The sequence below is a fragment of the Gopherus evgoodei genome, chromosome 6 (genome assembly GCF_007399415.2).
Source record: "Gopherus evgoodei ecotype Sinaloan lineage chromosome 6, rGopEvg1_v1.p, whole genome shotgun sequence".
NCBI classification, from domain to species: domain Eukaryota; kingdom Metazoa; phylum Chordata; order Testudines; family Testudinidae; genus Gopherus; species Gopherus evgoodei.
The window spans coordinates 112,904,617-112,921,097 of NC_044327.1; the positions used below are offsets into that span (position 1 = coordinate 112,904,617).

Here is a 16,481-nt window from a genome sequence, read left to right on the forward strand (position 1 = left end):
CACTGTGATTCAAACTCCTCGAATCTTAAACAGAGAGGAAAATTCACCTTCCCCCCTCCTTCTCTCTCCCCCTCCCAGACTCTCCCTGAGAGAGACAGTAATCCTAATACAGAGAGAAATTAGCCTCTCTCTCCCCCTTCCCTCCTTTCTCCCCACCAATTCCCTGGTGAATCCAGACCCCCTCCCCTGGGGTCTCACACCAGAATAAAAAAAAACAATCAGGTTCTTAAAAAAGAAACTTTTAGTTAAAGAGAGAAAAACAGTAAAAATTATCTTCGTAAATTTAAAATGGAATAGATGCAGGGTCTTTCAGCTATAGACACTGGGAATACCCTCCCAGCCTAAGTATACAAGTACAAAATCCTTTCAGCAAAATACAAATTTGAACTCCTTCCAGCCAAATACACATTTGCAAATAAAGAAAACAAACATAACCTAACTCACCTTATCTACCTAGTACTCACTATTCTGAACTTATAAGAGCCTGTATCGGAGAGACTGGAGAGAAACCTGGTTGCACGTCTGGTCACTCTGAGCCCCCAGAGAGAACAACCACCAAAATCTAACAGCACACACGCAAATTTCCCTCCTTCAAGATTTGAAAGTATCCTGTCCCCTGATTGGTCCTCTGGTCAGGTGACAGCCAAGCGCACTGATCTTGTTAACCCTTTACAGGCAAAAGAGATATGAAGTACTTCTGTTCTATTAACTCTTACTTATCGTTTATGACAGCTGCTAATTATTGATCGCATCAGTGGGATTCTGACAGGACAACTTATTCAAGTCCTGTGGATAATCAGGACGTTTCACAAGGTTCCAAGCACATGCAGCTGTCCAGTGTGTCTCTTTTCTCTGGGAATAAATTCATGAGAAAAGCATTATCATTTCTTGTTTTTACACAGGTGATTGGGGACTACTATGGAAAGCAAGGGCGTTTTGAAATTCGATCAAATGTGAAGTATCCTTGGGGTCCTGGCAAGCTGAGAATAGATGAAAACAGAGTTTTAGAGCACACGAACAATACGCCTTGTAAATCATGTAAGTTTAGTGACTTAATGTTTCCTTCCAAGCTGTAAGAAAGAGAGACAGCATCCTCTTGTTTACACTCACATTCCTTAATGGAACACTGTCAAAGTTGCTGGGCCTGAAAATGCCAGCAGTAACTTGACAGTTGTGCCGTATTGAAACAGTTCTGTTTATAATGGCTGGAACAGATCTTTATTCCCAGACATTGCATGCTGCTACTGGGAACAAAAAAGCTCAAGCAGATATGCAACATCTTGTCAGGCTCCCATCATTAAGCTGGTGCATGCCCATTATGCTACAGATACGTCTGTGTTGGCCCTAAGCCCATGGAAGTCTCCTTCTAGGAAAATAAACGGGTAGTTCTCCGCAGGCCAGAAGGGAGCAAACACAGTGAGTAGCTGGAATATGCAAGCTTGTCCCCTGAGACAAGGCGTAATCATACCTCTTTGACAGATGCTGATAAGAAGAGCATTAACTCTCCACGGGGTTTGGGATGGTGCTCTCCAGGGATTCTCAACTTGAGCAGCCTCATCTCTTTCCAGTTCCTTGCGTTCACAGAACATGCCTCACAGAGGGGACAGTGAGGTGACTGGAAGAAGTTACTTGCAATATTTCTGTGGCAAGTTTCCCTCTGCTGTGGACATCTCCCTCAAAAGGATGGTCTTAGCTCCCCTTTTATAAGGAGGGTTTTGCAGGAGATGAATTGCTAGCTCTGGAGCTGGGAGATACCTCCAGCTCGACAGTATTATTTCCCTCTTTTCCATTAAGATTTAAAACAATAGCTGTACTCTATAATTTTCTGTATACATTCATTCTGGCCTGGTCTGTCCCCGACTAGCACAGAGGGGGACAGGGCATTTGTGCCCCCTTGTTATCTCCATGTGTCCCTGGGTGGGGAGCAGCAATGCCCTTCAAAGAGTCAAAGAAGCGTGAAGAGGAGTCGGGTCCATGGCTTCCCCCTTCCTCTGTACCAGCCTGTGGTGTGGGCCAGGCATGGCAAGAGAAGCAGGCTATGCCCTCCTAAAGACTGATGCCGCGAGCATGCTCCTTTTTTGCTCCCTAGAGGGACTTTCTTCCCTGAGCTCCCCCGGGGTCATTGCATCTCTGCTCTGCCACCTACTCAACTCTGTGGCAAAGTGCTATGTTCTCACCATTCAGCTGAATATTGATTTCTGATTGTGTTCACATAGTCATTTGTTGACTATAACTTCATGTGCAAAACTTTCAGCACAGAACTAAAATCACGTGAATTTTACTTGAAACTCAGCCCAGGTTCATCAAAAGGTTTGCTGAGATCTGTGAGGCTACTGAGTGAAGATGAGCCCATCCTTGCATTAAACCTGGGCTGGTGTACAATTTTGATGTTAACCCAGGTGAAACTCGGTCATTTCTGTCATAGTAGCTGCTGCAGTCATTAGACCCTGACCCCTGCCATGTCATCTATTGTAATCCTAGCCCCTGTCGTGAGGGGTAGGCCCTACACACTCATCTCTTACCTGCATTTCTCTATATCACACTTTTATTACAATTGTGACTGAGTGTTCCTTTGATTTTGTAGTGGTGAGAGGGTTGACCCCCAACACTCAGAGTAAAGCAGAGAGGAAAATAAAATCACATGAGTTTGAACCAAAGGAGAGGTTCCCCTCAAGCCCCGTCTGAACGAGGTTATAAACAGCTCTAGTAATTTTTTTGCATTGGTCATTTCTTTAACACGTGTTTTCCAAAATGTGAACATGAACAGTTCCGGGTATGAATGCTGATCGTTTATTTCTTTTTGCTTTTTCAAGCAGGTGGCCTGGGAGAGTCAGCAGTTACAGGGATCGTAGTGGGTGCCTTACTTGGAGCAGGATTACTAATGGCTTTCTACTTTTTCAGGTTAGTCCCGGTTACTAAAAGTTCCTTAGCTAACTACAGAGCCCAAACCTCTCCACACCTTGCATGCCTGTGTCTGGTATGGGGAGAGGAGACAGACAAGTGCTAAAACAAGGGCCTACTTCTCTGGGGCAAAACTCCCACTGAAGCCAGTTCATTCACTTCACTGTCTCAATAGCTGTTTTGTATGCTTGAGTCAGCTTTACTGTGTTAGGCCCTGATCCTTCAATCCCTTATGCTTGTGGGTAATTTTACTTGTGTTAGTATTGCCAGTAAATTCACGGCTAACATAATAAAGCTCACAGGTGTGGAAAGCTTTCCTATGGCAATTTTTCAGCATTGTGCATGTAGTGATCGTGCACAGGACCAGCTGCCTAGTAGAGCAGAGTAATGTCTTTAATTAACTGCTGAACAAAATTAAACAGTTTTATACTGGAGATATTTCAAAGTGACTGTTTTAGCACAGTTGGCCAAAGGGAATTGTTGAGTTTCTGTGGGTTCCAAGAAGGAGGACCAAATGCTTTGTTGCTAGGTTGTTTGTGTATTTTTAAATCTTATACTGTCAACCAACATTTGAGGCCATTGTACATCTCAGGCAAAACTTCCATTGACTTAACTGTTGAGCATATTATACATGTTGTTCTGTATTTCCTTATGCATGGAAGAAAATAAGTAAAAAGAATACATTTGATTCCTTGTATATTACAATGAAATAATGTTTTTATGCAACAGTAACAATTAAGACAACTGCCCCTTTTTTGCTGTTTTTGAAATACAGGTTAACAAAATGAAACATAATGAAACCTGTGTTTCTGATGTACAAGCCCATCTTAAGCAATCATTCTGAAATATCTCCAATATTTGACTAGTTTTGCTCAGAAGATACTTAAAGTCCAAATTTTAGTGGGCAGTCAATGCTGGTCAATTGCACAGTCAATGAATACACATTACGGTGGAAAAGTACTGCTCTAAGAAGTTTTAATTCCCTCTCCATATCATTAAGTCAGCCATGGGAAGAAAGTCTAAGGGGAAAACAGTTCAAGACAGTTAGCAGTTTTTCAAAGACATTATTAAAGACACAAGAGCAAACTATCCCACTGCATAGGAAAGATAGGACAAATGGCAAGGGACCACCCTGGCTTTACCAAGAGATCTTCAATTATCTGAAACTCAAAAAAGGAGTCCTAAAAAGGGTGGAAATTAATTCAAATTACAAAGGGTGAATATAAACAAATAACACAAGTCCGTAGGGACAAAATTAGAAAGGCCAAGACACAAAACAAGTTCAAACTAGTTAGAGTCATAAAGGGTAACAAGAAAACATTCTACGAATACATTAGAAGCAAGAGGAGGACCAAGGACAGGGTAGCCCATTACTCAATGGTGGGGATGGGGACAATAACAGAAAATGTGGAAATGGCAGAAGTGCTAAATGACTTCTTTGTTTCACTTTTCACAAAGTTTACTAACAATTGGACATCTAACTTAATAAGTGAAAATGAGGTAGGTTCAGAGGTAAAATAGGGAAAGAACAAGGAAAAAATTACTTAGACACCTTAGATGTCTTTAAATCACTAGGGCCTGATGACATACATCCTAGAATACTCAAGAAGCTGACTGAGGAGATATCTGAGCCATTATCAATTATCTTTGAAAAGTCACGAAAGATGGGAGAGATTCCAGAGGACTGGAAAAGGGCAAATATAGTACCAATCTATAAAAAGTGAAATAAGGACAATTTGGGGAATTACAGATGAGTCAACTTAACTTCAGTAGCCAGAAAGATAATGGAGCAAAGAAGTAAGCAATCAGTTTACAAACTCCTAGAAGATAATAAGATGATAAGTAACAGTCAGCATGGATTTGTCAAGAACAAATTGTGTCAAACCAACCTAATAGCTTTTTTTGACAAGCCTTGTGGAAACGGCGGTGACAAGCCTTGTGGGTAGGGGGAAGTGGTAGATGTGGTATATCTTGACTTCAGTAAGGCTTTTGATACTGTCTCACATGATCTTCTCATTAAAAAACCTAAGGAAATGGAGCTACTATAAGGTGGGTGCATAACTGGTTGGAAAACTGTTCCCAGAGATTAGTTATCAGTGGTTCACAGTCAAGCTGGAAGGGCAAATGAAGTGGGGTCTGCAGGGATCAGTTCTAGGTCAGGTTCTGTTCAGTATCTTTATTAATAATTTAGATAATGGTATAGAGAGTATACTTATAAAGCTTGCAGGAGATACCAAGCTGGGAGAGGTTGCAAGTGCTTTGGAGGATAGGATTAAAATTCAAAATGATCTGGACAAACTGGAGAAATCATCTGAAGTAAATAAATTCAATAAGGACAATTGCAAAGTACTCCACTTAGGAAGAAACAATCAGTTGCACACATACAAAATGGGAAATGACTGCCTACGAAGGAGTACTGTGGAAAGGGATCTGGGGGTCATAGTGGATCACAAGCTAAATATGAATCAACAGTGTAACACTATTGCAAAAAAGGCAAACATCATTCTAGGATGTATTAGCAGGAGTGTTGTAAACTGGATATGAGAAGTAATTCTTCTGCTCTACTCTGCACTGATTAGGCCTCAACTGGAGTATTGTGTCTAGTTCTGGGGGCAACATTTCAGGAAAGATGTGGACAAACTGGAGAAAGTCCAGAGAAGAGCAACAAAAATGATTAAAGGTCTGGAAAACATGACCTAAGAGGGAAAATTGAAAAAAATGGGTCTGTTTAGTCTGGAGAAGAAAAGACTGAGGGGGACGGGATAACAGTTTTCAAGTACATAAATACATGATTAAAGACCCCATTTATGTTTTGAAAAAGACAAAAAGATGGTACAAACGTGCCTTTATAATTTACTTTGTGCATGGTCACAGCCAGACCCTTGCATCTTTTACAACACTCCCAATTTGAAAGTACAAAATATAAGGGTGGTATTTTTTTTAACTTTACACACACTAGGGGGCAGATCCATAGTCCTCTGCTGGTGTAAACTGAGAGTATGCACCAGCAGAGGACTTGCCCCAAGTGCTTCTGACGTTGACATTTGGGGACGAATTCTGCACACATTGACATTAGGGAGTGGAGGGTTAGGGCCTTATTTAATCCATTAGAATGAATGGCAAGAATTAAATATCAGACCTGGCATATATTCACTGGACAAATTGGGCCAGATTTTAAGAAAAGCACATATAGGATTGTGTTCACAAAAATTATTTGTATCTGCATCCATAGTTATGAAGCAGTTACACTAATGTGCATGCAAATATAGTTATACAACTATTTGGTCATCTGCATGTGTAATTACCACAATTAGGGATACAACTTCTTGCATATCTTTGAGTGTACAACTACACTTTGTTGAAAAATCAGAACCATAGTTCTTCTGCTATATTGTGTTGAAAGGAAGTAAAAGGCTATATTTCCAAAAATGGCCTGGTTTTGTGCCTCAACAACTTCCATGCACAAAGAAATAATAGAATATACATAAAGTAAGAGTCTGTTTTTTAAAAGTATTTAGGTACCTAAAGATTCAGAAAGATGACTAGTGGGATTTTCAAAAGCAGCTAGGTGCCTAAGTCCCATTGATTTCAATAGGAGTTAGGCACTTGTTAACATTTTCAAAAGGGTGTTAGCATGTTAAGTGCCTAGCTGCATCTTCAGAAGCCTAACTTTGGAAATCCTGGACTTAAATCCTCTTGTTCATGCAAATTGAATGCAAATTTCCTGTGTATGTGAACATTGTGTCATTTGTGTGCAAAAGCAATATTGTGCAAAAACTGCATGTACAACAGGGGCTGGTTTGAGGCCCTTTTGAATAATTAGCCCTGAAACCCAGTGGGTTCATAGGTGTAATATTAAAAGTATTAGACTCAGAGTTTCTAAAATTTCATTTTGGAGGTTTATGGGAGGAAGTGGGTTTAGTACCTTACTTGAATGTATGAATAATATAAAGAGACTCTTGATAAGGGCTTGAGGTGGGCACACATGGAAAACTATGGCTGATGCACAAGCAATTTAATATACCCCTTAGATATCATTTAAATCTCTTTTCCAGTTTTCCTTAAGATCCCTTCCAGTGATATAAACACACTAATCTATCTCATGTAGATGTTGTGAGGAGCTAATTAGATAGTATCTGGCTTCAGTGGGAGTTTTGACTGCATAAAGAGTCAGATCCATTGTGCGGATCCCACAGAAAGTGGCCCCCATGTCTGGTATAAGAAAGTAATTTGGCTCTGATCAATGCAAAAAGAGTAATCTGGCATAGTTCCCATGCCACTATACAAAAACGTCCTCATCGTTTAGTTCACAAATTGTCAAAGAAGAAAATGTTTGTGTCTGCATGCCTTGAGAATGCCTGTTAACTTTTACACAGAATTCTTGGGCTAGGGCAAAATGCTTCAAGGCAAACGACTTTAATCTTTTACCAGGGTTTCAGATTCTGTCACTTCTCATTTCTCAACAGAAACCCAGTTCTCCCCTGTAGGCATTCTTTGAAAGAGAAGTCCTATTATCTTGTTATTGAGGGAGGATTTCTCACTCTGTTCCTCTCCTTTCATGCAGAAAGAAATACAGAATAACTATTGAGAGACGAAGTCAACAGGAAGAGTGTAATGTGGGCAAGCATCGGCAGTTACGTGAAGACTCCATTAGATCTCATTTTTCTGCCGCATAAAGAAGAAAAAAAGTCTCATTCTTCCTGAAAAAACTTTAGGGAAATGGACAAAACCAAAGACATCAGTGTAAAAGAAGAGGCTCTTGAAGAACTAATTCTTTAAGCAGTAGAGTCATTTTATCTTAATTTCTTTCAAAAACTCAGGAATGATTTACTAATCACATTATGCCACATGGCCTTTCATCTCGTGGAAAAAAAAAAGATAATTTCACATTATAGGATGTTCTTAGTGTTTTCAGAGGATATTTTCTACGACATTTATTGAGGGCAGCAGTTTTGTGCTTAGGGCTGGGAATGCTTCTTCCTGACCCCTTCTTTTTAACTCCTAGTGCTTCCTTTCTTAGCTGCATCACAAGCAAGGATATCAAAATGTGGTTTCAGTGCTGCTTTGCCATTAAAATAAAGATGTCTTCATTATGGGCTTCCTGCATTATTGAAACCAATGGGCCACTTTGCCCTGGACCTCAGTGGGTGCAGGATAAGACCGCTAGAGTTTAATCTCAGGAGTTGGCACTTGAGATGTAAATAACTATTGAGAAAGTAGGGGGTGGAAACACTCAAGTCATTTTTTCATTGCACGTACAGTATCAAAATCAAGACAGGGAATACAGAGACTGAATCTCTTCTCACTTATAGTAGTGTAAGTCAAGAGTAGCTTCATTGCAGTCAGTGGCGTTTCACTGGTATGAGACATAAGCAAAGGGAGAAACAGAACCCTGGAGTAGAAGTGCTTTTTCTTCAGCCTGACATATGCTTTTATATTGTAACAAAACATCCCAGAAGAGTCATCATCCTTCTCTCTCTCCACGATCACCACCTCTTAGAAAGGCTAGTGCAGTACCTAAAGGGCTGGCTTCTGCTCCCATTGAAGTCAATGGCAGAAATGCCCCTGATTTCAGTGAGAGGAGGGTACGATCCAGACTCTGTAAATATTAATAATAGGGGAGTGTTTGTACAGTAACGGTAATTCAAAAGATTTTTTTTTTATAAAAATGACATTCCGTGCTAGCATTTTATTTTTAGGTTTCTTTATCTTGTATTTTTGGATTAGAAATGGTCTATTTTTGCTTTGATAAAATTAAAAGTCAAGGCGAGAAGGTTTGAAGAAATATTTTTACAGTGTGAATAATGTACACAGGAAGTAATTGATGTAAATAAAAGTTATTTTGGTTTATGAATATTAACCAGTTTTTTTCCCCTCCCTCTTCCCCAGGCATGTGCAGAATGCAAATAATTAATTAGCTAAAGTAAAATGCAATTGATTAATTAGTTGTAAAATTGCCAAAAATTATTCAGATTACAAATTTAGACCCTAATCCTGCAGACACTTAACTTTACACACGTTCAAATCAATGAGACTGACTACATATATGGGTAAAGTAAAGCGTCTGCAGGATTGGAGCTTTAAGATGCTGCTGTGGGGCCTGATCCAGATCCTGCTGACATTGGTATCTTTGATAATTATCTCATTAATTTTATCATGGACTTCAATTGGAGCAGGACTGGCTCTGTTAAAAGTAGGTTATTTTATACTGTATGTAGAAAAGTTCTGAACACTTTCTAGTCAGGAAATGTAGGTATTATTTAGAATGCCTGATTTGGAGAGTAATCGCTCTAAGAGTATTGCCTGAGAGAGAGAAAATTTACTAAGTTTGTGAATCCTTTGGTTTATCCTGGCAATTTTTCATATTAAGAAAACTTTTCTTTAACAGAGCCCTTAAAACTAGTCCCTAAGGCAGTGGTCCCCAAACTCTGGGGAATACCCTCCTGGGGTGTGCGCGCACAGAGGAACATCTGGGGGCAGCACAGCAGGGCCCATGCCAGCCCCTACCAGGGGACAGGGAGGGAGCTCCATTGAGCCCCACTCTGCCCCCAGTTCCGCTCCAGCCCCAGCTCCTGGCCACAGTGGATACCCTGACTCCACTCCTGGCCCTGGCCACAGCTCTGCTCCGACCCCTACTCTCAGCCGCTGGCTCCTGCTCCTGGCCCCAGCTGCGGCTCCCAGCCCAGCCATAACTCCACTCCCGGGGCGGGCGCAGACACATTCTATTACTGGCAAGGGGGAGGGCGCGAGAGGAAAAGTTTGGGGACCACTGCTCTAAGGGCCAGATTCTGCCATCATTTACACTAGTGTAAATCCAGAGAAAGTGCACCGGAGTAGCTTACAGTAAATGGAGAGCAGAATTTGGCCCGATTTGTTTTATTACAGCTCTCTATTTTTTCAGTGTGTGGACAGATTTTGCTGGTGTGTTTGATCTACTTTTTTCTAAAATATGTATCTGGGCATGTGGTTTACTCAGGGCCGGCGCTTCCATTTACGCGGCCTAGGCAATCACGTAGGGCGCCAGGATTATTGGTGGGCAGCATTTTGCCGGAGGGGGTGGCAGGTAGCTCCGGTGGAGCTGCCGCAGTCGTGCCTGCGGACGGTCGGCTGCTCCCGCGGCTCCGGTTGACCTCCCGCAGGCACCACTGCGGCAGCTCCACCGGAGCCACAGGACCAGGACGCGGGGCGTCGAAATTGCCATGTGCATAGGGCGCTAAAACCCCTAGTGCCAGTCCTGGGTTTACTGCCTGCATTTGTGAAGTTCTGTCTGATTCCTCAGGCATCGAGGCAGGGGCCCATTCTTGGAGCTGCTCCAGAGTAGATCAAAGCAGCTGGAAACTGTGGATTTGAGACCTTAAGGATTCCCTCTCATTGGGTAGCACAGAGTAAGGTAGAGGCTCTAACATAACCCATTTCACAGCCCAGGTCTGCAGTGCGCGTCTGTTGAAAAAATGACATGGCCAATGTACCACTATAGCCCAGTGAACTTTTGTCACTAGACTGGCCCCCCTCAAGCCATGAACCACCGAGCTTGGCATAGGTTAGAGCAGAATTCACATTGCACTAGAGCTGGCTGAAAAAAGCTGATCAATTTTTTGGAAAATTTCTAAAATGTTTTAGTTGAAACTGATTTTGAAAATGTTAGCAAAATGTTTTACTGGTTTCAAACTCATTTTGATTTGTTTGTCACTTTTGGAAATATTCAATTTGTTTTTTTCCTCTTTTTCTCTCATTTTCTGTTTTGCTACTGAAAGTAGGGAAAGAAAAAGAGGGAAGGAAAAAAGCAAAAAATAAAAACCAAAATGTTTTTGTAGTAAACCAAGGGCAGTTTAAATATTATATTTTTTCACAAAACAAAACATTTTGTTTGCTGTGACATACACGGGAGGCTGGTCTATTGTCCCCCCCGAGCTGCCTCACAGATCAGAAATACAAAGGTGGGCTCAAGCTGCATTTGTCCTCATCACTTGGTCTTGTGCCAAGCACAGTTAAGTCCAGGTAGAGGATCTGGGGTAATTAACAGGACAATTTTTTATCACATGATCTTGTTTCAGCTAAATGGAATTGAGGAGAAAACAGAAAAGGGTAATTAGAGAGTCACTGTGAGACTGAAAAAAAATCATGCAGCCCTGGATTATCTGTATGCTTTTAATCACAACCCTAGATAGCATTGCCCAGGAAGTCTCACCAGCTGGGGCTCCTATGCAGGACTGGCCACAGCTTAAAGCACCACAACCCACTTTATTCACTTCCAGAGGAGGCACCATAACATTGGGAGCATAGCAGACTGCTGTTGAAAGAATGCGTGTTTAGCTATTTTTTTTAAATCTCTGTCCTGTGTTAGTAATAACACCATAGATGATTAAAAGTGAACAATTTTTTAACATTACTTTTTACCGTTGATGTGGTTTGTTTATTTTTTACATTTTTCTCAATTTAGACAAGGAAAATAGACTAGTCAGTCTCCCTCTCTGGTTCTCCTGCAGTAGCTTAGAGCTTAGGCTTCAAATACTGCAGGGCAATGTTTAAATTCAAACAAAAAACACTGATTTTCAAATAAGTTTTTAAAGAATTCTTTGGATCTAAGGGGCTATACAAGTAAATAAAATGTATTGTAATATGTGGGTTTCAGAAGCTTGTTTAACCAAAACCTGTATTTGTGGCTATCCATATATAACAATAACAACAAATAATCAACATATAAAGGCCACAAATGAGCCCAGCACTTCAGCACACAAACTTAAGCACATCCATACGTGTTAAAGTGATATAGTTAATAGAGAATTCATACATAATTTTTTTTTTTTGGTAGCAGTTAAAGATGTTGGGGAAAGCTCTGCTTTCAGATATATGCCTAATGCCCATTGGCTGTCTGAATATCTGCAGGCAGAGTTTATGAGTACAGGAGCTTTTGTTTAAATGACACATTTCACATGAGAAAGTTGAAGTATTTGCACTGTGCACATCTCTGTTTATAGAAATATTAGTCAGAAAGGAGTTTCAATGATGTGTGGTCTTTTATTTTCAGACATCTTCGAATACGGAATGAAAATCATCCCGTAGACCATATGAGGCCAAATTTCTGTTGAAGTCAATAGAAATGTTGCCAGTGAAAGATTTCAGGACTGGACCATCTGAAGGGGTTAACAAGTAGTGCAGTGGGCTATGATAGTGTTTTCTCCTCTTGGGAATCACAAGAAACCTGTGTACGTCTTTTTGGCCTTAATTCTGTCTTAAATTTAGCATGTATATGAAATGGAGACCATCCCTTTATATTTTACCCATCTGGTTTAAAGGAGAGGCTTTGGTGTTTTACAAGGATATTATTAACTTTTTATCAGGAAAATAATATTGCTATGACTTGGAGACTTTATCTTGGATTAGTGTTTAATTATGAAATAACTGTGTAGGTTTTTTTTTTAAATCCAGAATTGCTTATTCCAGAATGCACATTTCAAAATGCCTCTGACTGGTGTACACCACATTTAGACCCTACAAAAATGACTTTTAAAAGGTGCTGGACTAGAGTTCATTCAAAATTTCTCATTAACCACTAATGTTAATAGTCTGCATCGATCGCAAAATACTCTGAAGAATCTGACACTGTTAAAGTTTATGTGTTAAACTACAGCACATCAGACGCCTTTCGTGGATTCATTAGGTGCTGAAACTTCAGAAGGTTAAAAATCCTGACTCGGTGTAAACTGTTGCTTGGTGTTTCTGTTGTGTGAATGTTCCTACCAGACACTTGAGCAAGCAGAGGAAATGTACCTAATAAGGGATTTTAAAAAATCTTGTTTTGATTGTTAATTTTTTAATCCAAGCTGATCTGCACAAGGAATAACTGCACAATTCTCTCACAGCAAAGTGTGTAGCCATGTGTTTTACAAACATTAGGCCAGATCATCAGCTGACAATTACTGGCACAGCTACACTGACTTCAGTAGAGTTGCACTGATATTTACCAGCTGAAGATCTGGTTCATTTCTTTGACGCCTTATCCCCTATGACCCACATGCATGGGTGTTTCTCCATATAGTATAGGAGGCACCACTAAAAATCCAATGTAACAGTTACCACATAGTGGTATACGAGATCATTACAGTTTTTCTTTGTATTTAGTACATATCTGGGGCGACTGGGGGGTAACGATTGGCAAGTGTTGACTGTTTAATGGCTTCTAGTGTAGCAAAGAATTCAAGGTGTGGAAAGGTCTGTTGGGAATAGAGAATTAATACCTGCGCAGTTGAGTTGAGGGAGAAAAGAAAGAGAAACTCAGGGACTGATTGTACACCCATTGATGTGCTACTGACTTCAGTGAGAGCAGGATCAAGCTCTTGCTTTCTGCACAGGATGCGGTCTATATGATTTTATAGTTAAGCTCAGAGGGCCAGCCTAAGGACTATTCACCAATTAAATCCCACTTAAGACCTCAAAATATGGCTTAAATTGAATTTAAGTGGCACATAGGACTTGGGCTGACCTTCTGCCCAGGGGTGAATCTCACCTCTAAAACTAAGTGCTTACCTAAATAAGAGTGTTTATTTTATTGAGCATGTCTAAAAATATAAAGCCCCAGGCTTTGGGGCAGAATGCTGAGAGGAAGGTGATGGGATGGATTTGCTTTGTTCCTTGTGCCTAGTATGTAATTATCACGAAACCAAGAGGACTCAGGATAGAGACTGTGGAAGTTAACTTTGTCCCCTTTTTTGGGATGTTACTATTCATTATCAATGTAAAAATACTGGACAACACAGAAGTGTAGTATCAGTCTAGTAAAAAATGAATGGAAAGCTGCACGGTATATTGTACTGATGTAAGTAGAACTATATGCATATAATGTGATTTTATTTATTATTTTTGTGTAAAGGAGAATGTGTATTCATGACTGTGGATATAACCTCTGTTTTATGTGTGTAATGTATTTCTTTCTTTTACAAGTTGGTCATTTAAAATATCTACATTCATCAGTGCCCACTGATTTTAATTGTGTACATTTTTTGTAAACACATCAAGGCGGCAAGAATGTCACATATCCAGAGTATAACAAAATGTTCCCATTAAAGAAATAGAAATGTGATAGTGTACATTTTCCTGCTCTGTTCTCATCACCTGTTGATTTTATTGTTGGTCTCTAATGTTTGGAGACATCAGAGTATAGTGTGTTAATGATAAAAAGATTCTTCTGATTTTACTTTTTACACATCTAATGAAATCCTGATTTTAATAATGACTAGGGCTTATCAAAGGTGAAGTATTAAATAAATCCAGTAATTGATTACACTGGGAGTCATTTTAATGGTTTCAGAAGAAAGATACCACAACTGTGTCAAAGTCCAAAAAAGGCTTTGATAAATAATTGTAAAATGTTTGATACATTTCTTGGCTTCTCCAATGAGATATAAATAGACACATGATTATTTAAATCAACCAGCTATTAAACCTCTGTGTGCAAATTCTTGCAGTCAGGCAAAACTTGCACTGAAGAATTTTTCCCAAGAATGGACTGCAGGATATGTATAAAATCTCTTACATTCGTGACTGTATTACTCTGACACATTTCTGAGATTTTAAAATACAGTCATTAGGACATCCTGTCACTCCTGGTCTACAGCTTTCTTACAAACATACATTTGTATGTTGCATCAATGTTATGGTGCAATCCAAATTTAAAGCCAGTTATTGAAACCATACCAGACTTTGATAACCTAAAACAACTTGAAAATGAATATGAGGAGTCAACATCTAATCCATATTCTCATCAAAATAAAAGACTTTGAGAATTTACAAGAGAGAAGGTTTAGATATATAACAGCCAACAGAGTTACCAGGACCCTAACCAGGGTGGGCCGAGCAGGGTAGCCACCCAGGGCCCAAAGCTGCGGGCATGGAAAAATTATGAAAAAACAGTAAGGAGTGCAAATAGGCTTGCTCTCTCCAGGCAGTACAATGACTAGTTGTGACTCTGTGCAAGTCTACGAGGAAACAAGAAAAGGGTAAATGAAAGCAAAAAATATAGGCCCAACGAGGTCCAACAATTGAACACTTTGCACCGCGTAGTATCTTTTATCCATGGATCTCTAAACAGGGCACTAATATTAATTCTTTCAGCACACCTTTGACATTGATGCATATTATTCAATCAATTTATAGGGATGAGTAAAAATTTCCAGGGGCCACATAGCAATTTTTTAGGCTGTTTTCTAAGAAAAAAACTATCCCAGGAGAAAAATGGGAATGCATTGTTCCCCTGCTCTGGTAAAACTCTTCTCACTCAATCTATGATGTGCCATTTTCTAGTTATTACCCAGTAGCCTAATTCCCCCAGTCTAGTGTCCTATCAATTTCAGGGGGCTGCCAAGTGGTTTACTCTCCTCATACTTGCCAAGATCCCAGGGCTAACTATTCCCTTTTCACTGGGCCCGGTGCTGTGATGATGATGATAACATTGAAAGGTCCTTTGAAGCTTTTCTACAATTCATGTCCCAGATTGTACTATGTACCAGAAGGGTACTAACCTCACAGAAAGGGAATGAGTGAGAAGTCCAGCATGTCCTCTTCTGACTCTTCCATCCCATACTTTGAGGTGTGATGCATAAGAAAGGACTCGGTGAAGGATCATTTTGAGGGATCGTGTTTGGGGTGTAATACTACTTTAAACAAGCCGGTTTATTTAAATTTCTATTTATAATTTCTCCAGAGATCCTAACCAACTGCTTTGACCTCTTGGTGCGTAAAGTCTGAAATTGTCAACAAGAAATGCAAAGTTGTTTTTACATAGTTCTACACTGGAGCTCTTTGAAGAGCTAGTAATGACATTTTATGGTTATACACTGGAAAGTCAGGGAGTCAAAACTGGCCAGTACCCAACCACCTTGACATGATAAACACGAGGAGCAGGGCCTATTGCAGGGAGATGGGCAGCATGGGGAAAGTGGAAACTAGGCCTGGCTGTGAGACTCCCACAAGATTTAGATAAGCAGATGCATTTTTGGGTGCCTAGCTGGACTGAAATAAGCCTCTGAACCCTTTTAGATTCACCCAACACCAGTTATAAATAGGATAATGAATCATGACATTGAACAGATGAAAATGTAGGCTGGTATCAGGAAAAATTGCAGAGCAGTCTAGTCTACTAATCTCCCAAAGTTGGCATATAGAATTTTTGTTGCTTCAGGTATTTAAAGCAAAAGCCTTTGAGACTACGCAGCAGGGGAAAATCCTGCAGCAGCACGTGGGAAGGCAAGATGATCTGATCAGTTATCATTTCCATCTCTGATTCCCCATTATTTATGGGCCAGGATACATTCAGAGAAAAGCTCCTGATTAGTGCTGGAGTTGAAAGCAGCCTGGATACGGACAGAGTGATTTGGGGGAAGCAGACAGGAAAAGGGAGACAGGTAAGAGAGGGATCTAAGTTAACTAAAGTAAGCCACACACCGTATACACATTTCCAGTTCCATTTGGGAAGAGAGTTGAGGTTCAGGCTCAGGCGGATTGGTTCACAAATCTCAGCCCAGAAACCCATCATTTCTTGAATATTTATAGACGTGCACCGCTAGGCAATAGCAAATATCTTA

The 16,481-nt window shown here is 40.2% G+C and overlaps 1 protein-coding gene across 5 annotated transcripts in view; it reads left to right on the top strand.

The window, feature by feature from the left end:
• NPR3 (natriuretic peptide receptor 3) overlaps positions 1-14,184 on the top strand; it is a 65,589-nt gene extending 51,405 nt beyond the window's left edge. For 3 of the 5 annotated variants that reach the window (XM_030567370.1, XM_030567366.1, XM_030567369.1), the window contains 3 exons: positions 903-1,038; positions 2,814-2,901; positions 7,466-8,751. In XM_030567370.1, the coding sequence (XP_030423230.1) occupies positions 903-1,038; positions 2,814-2,901; positions 7,466-7,577 (336 nt within the window). In that variant the 3' untranslated portion in view covers positions 7,578-8,751. Of the gene's footprint in view, positions 1-902; positions 1,039-2,813; positions 2,902-7,465; positions 8,752-11,929 lie in introns of those variants that run through there. The other 2 variants (XM_030567371.1, XM_030567368.1) reach the window with 2 other exon arrangements.
• Positions 14,185-16,481: the final 2,297 nt, after the last annotated feature.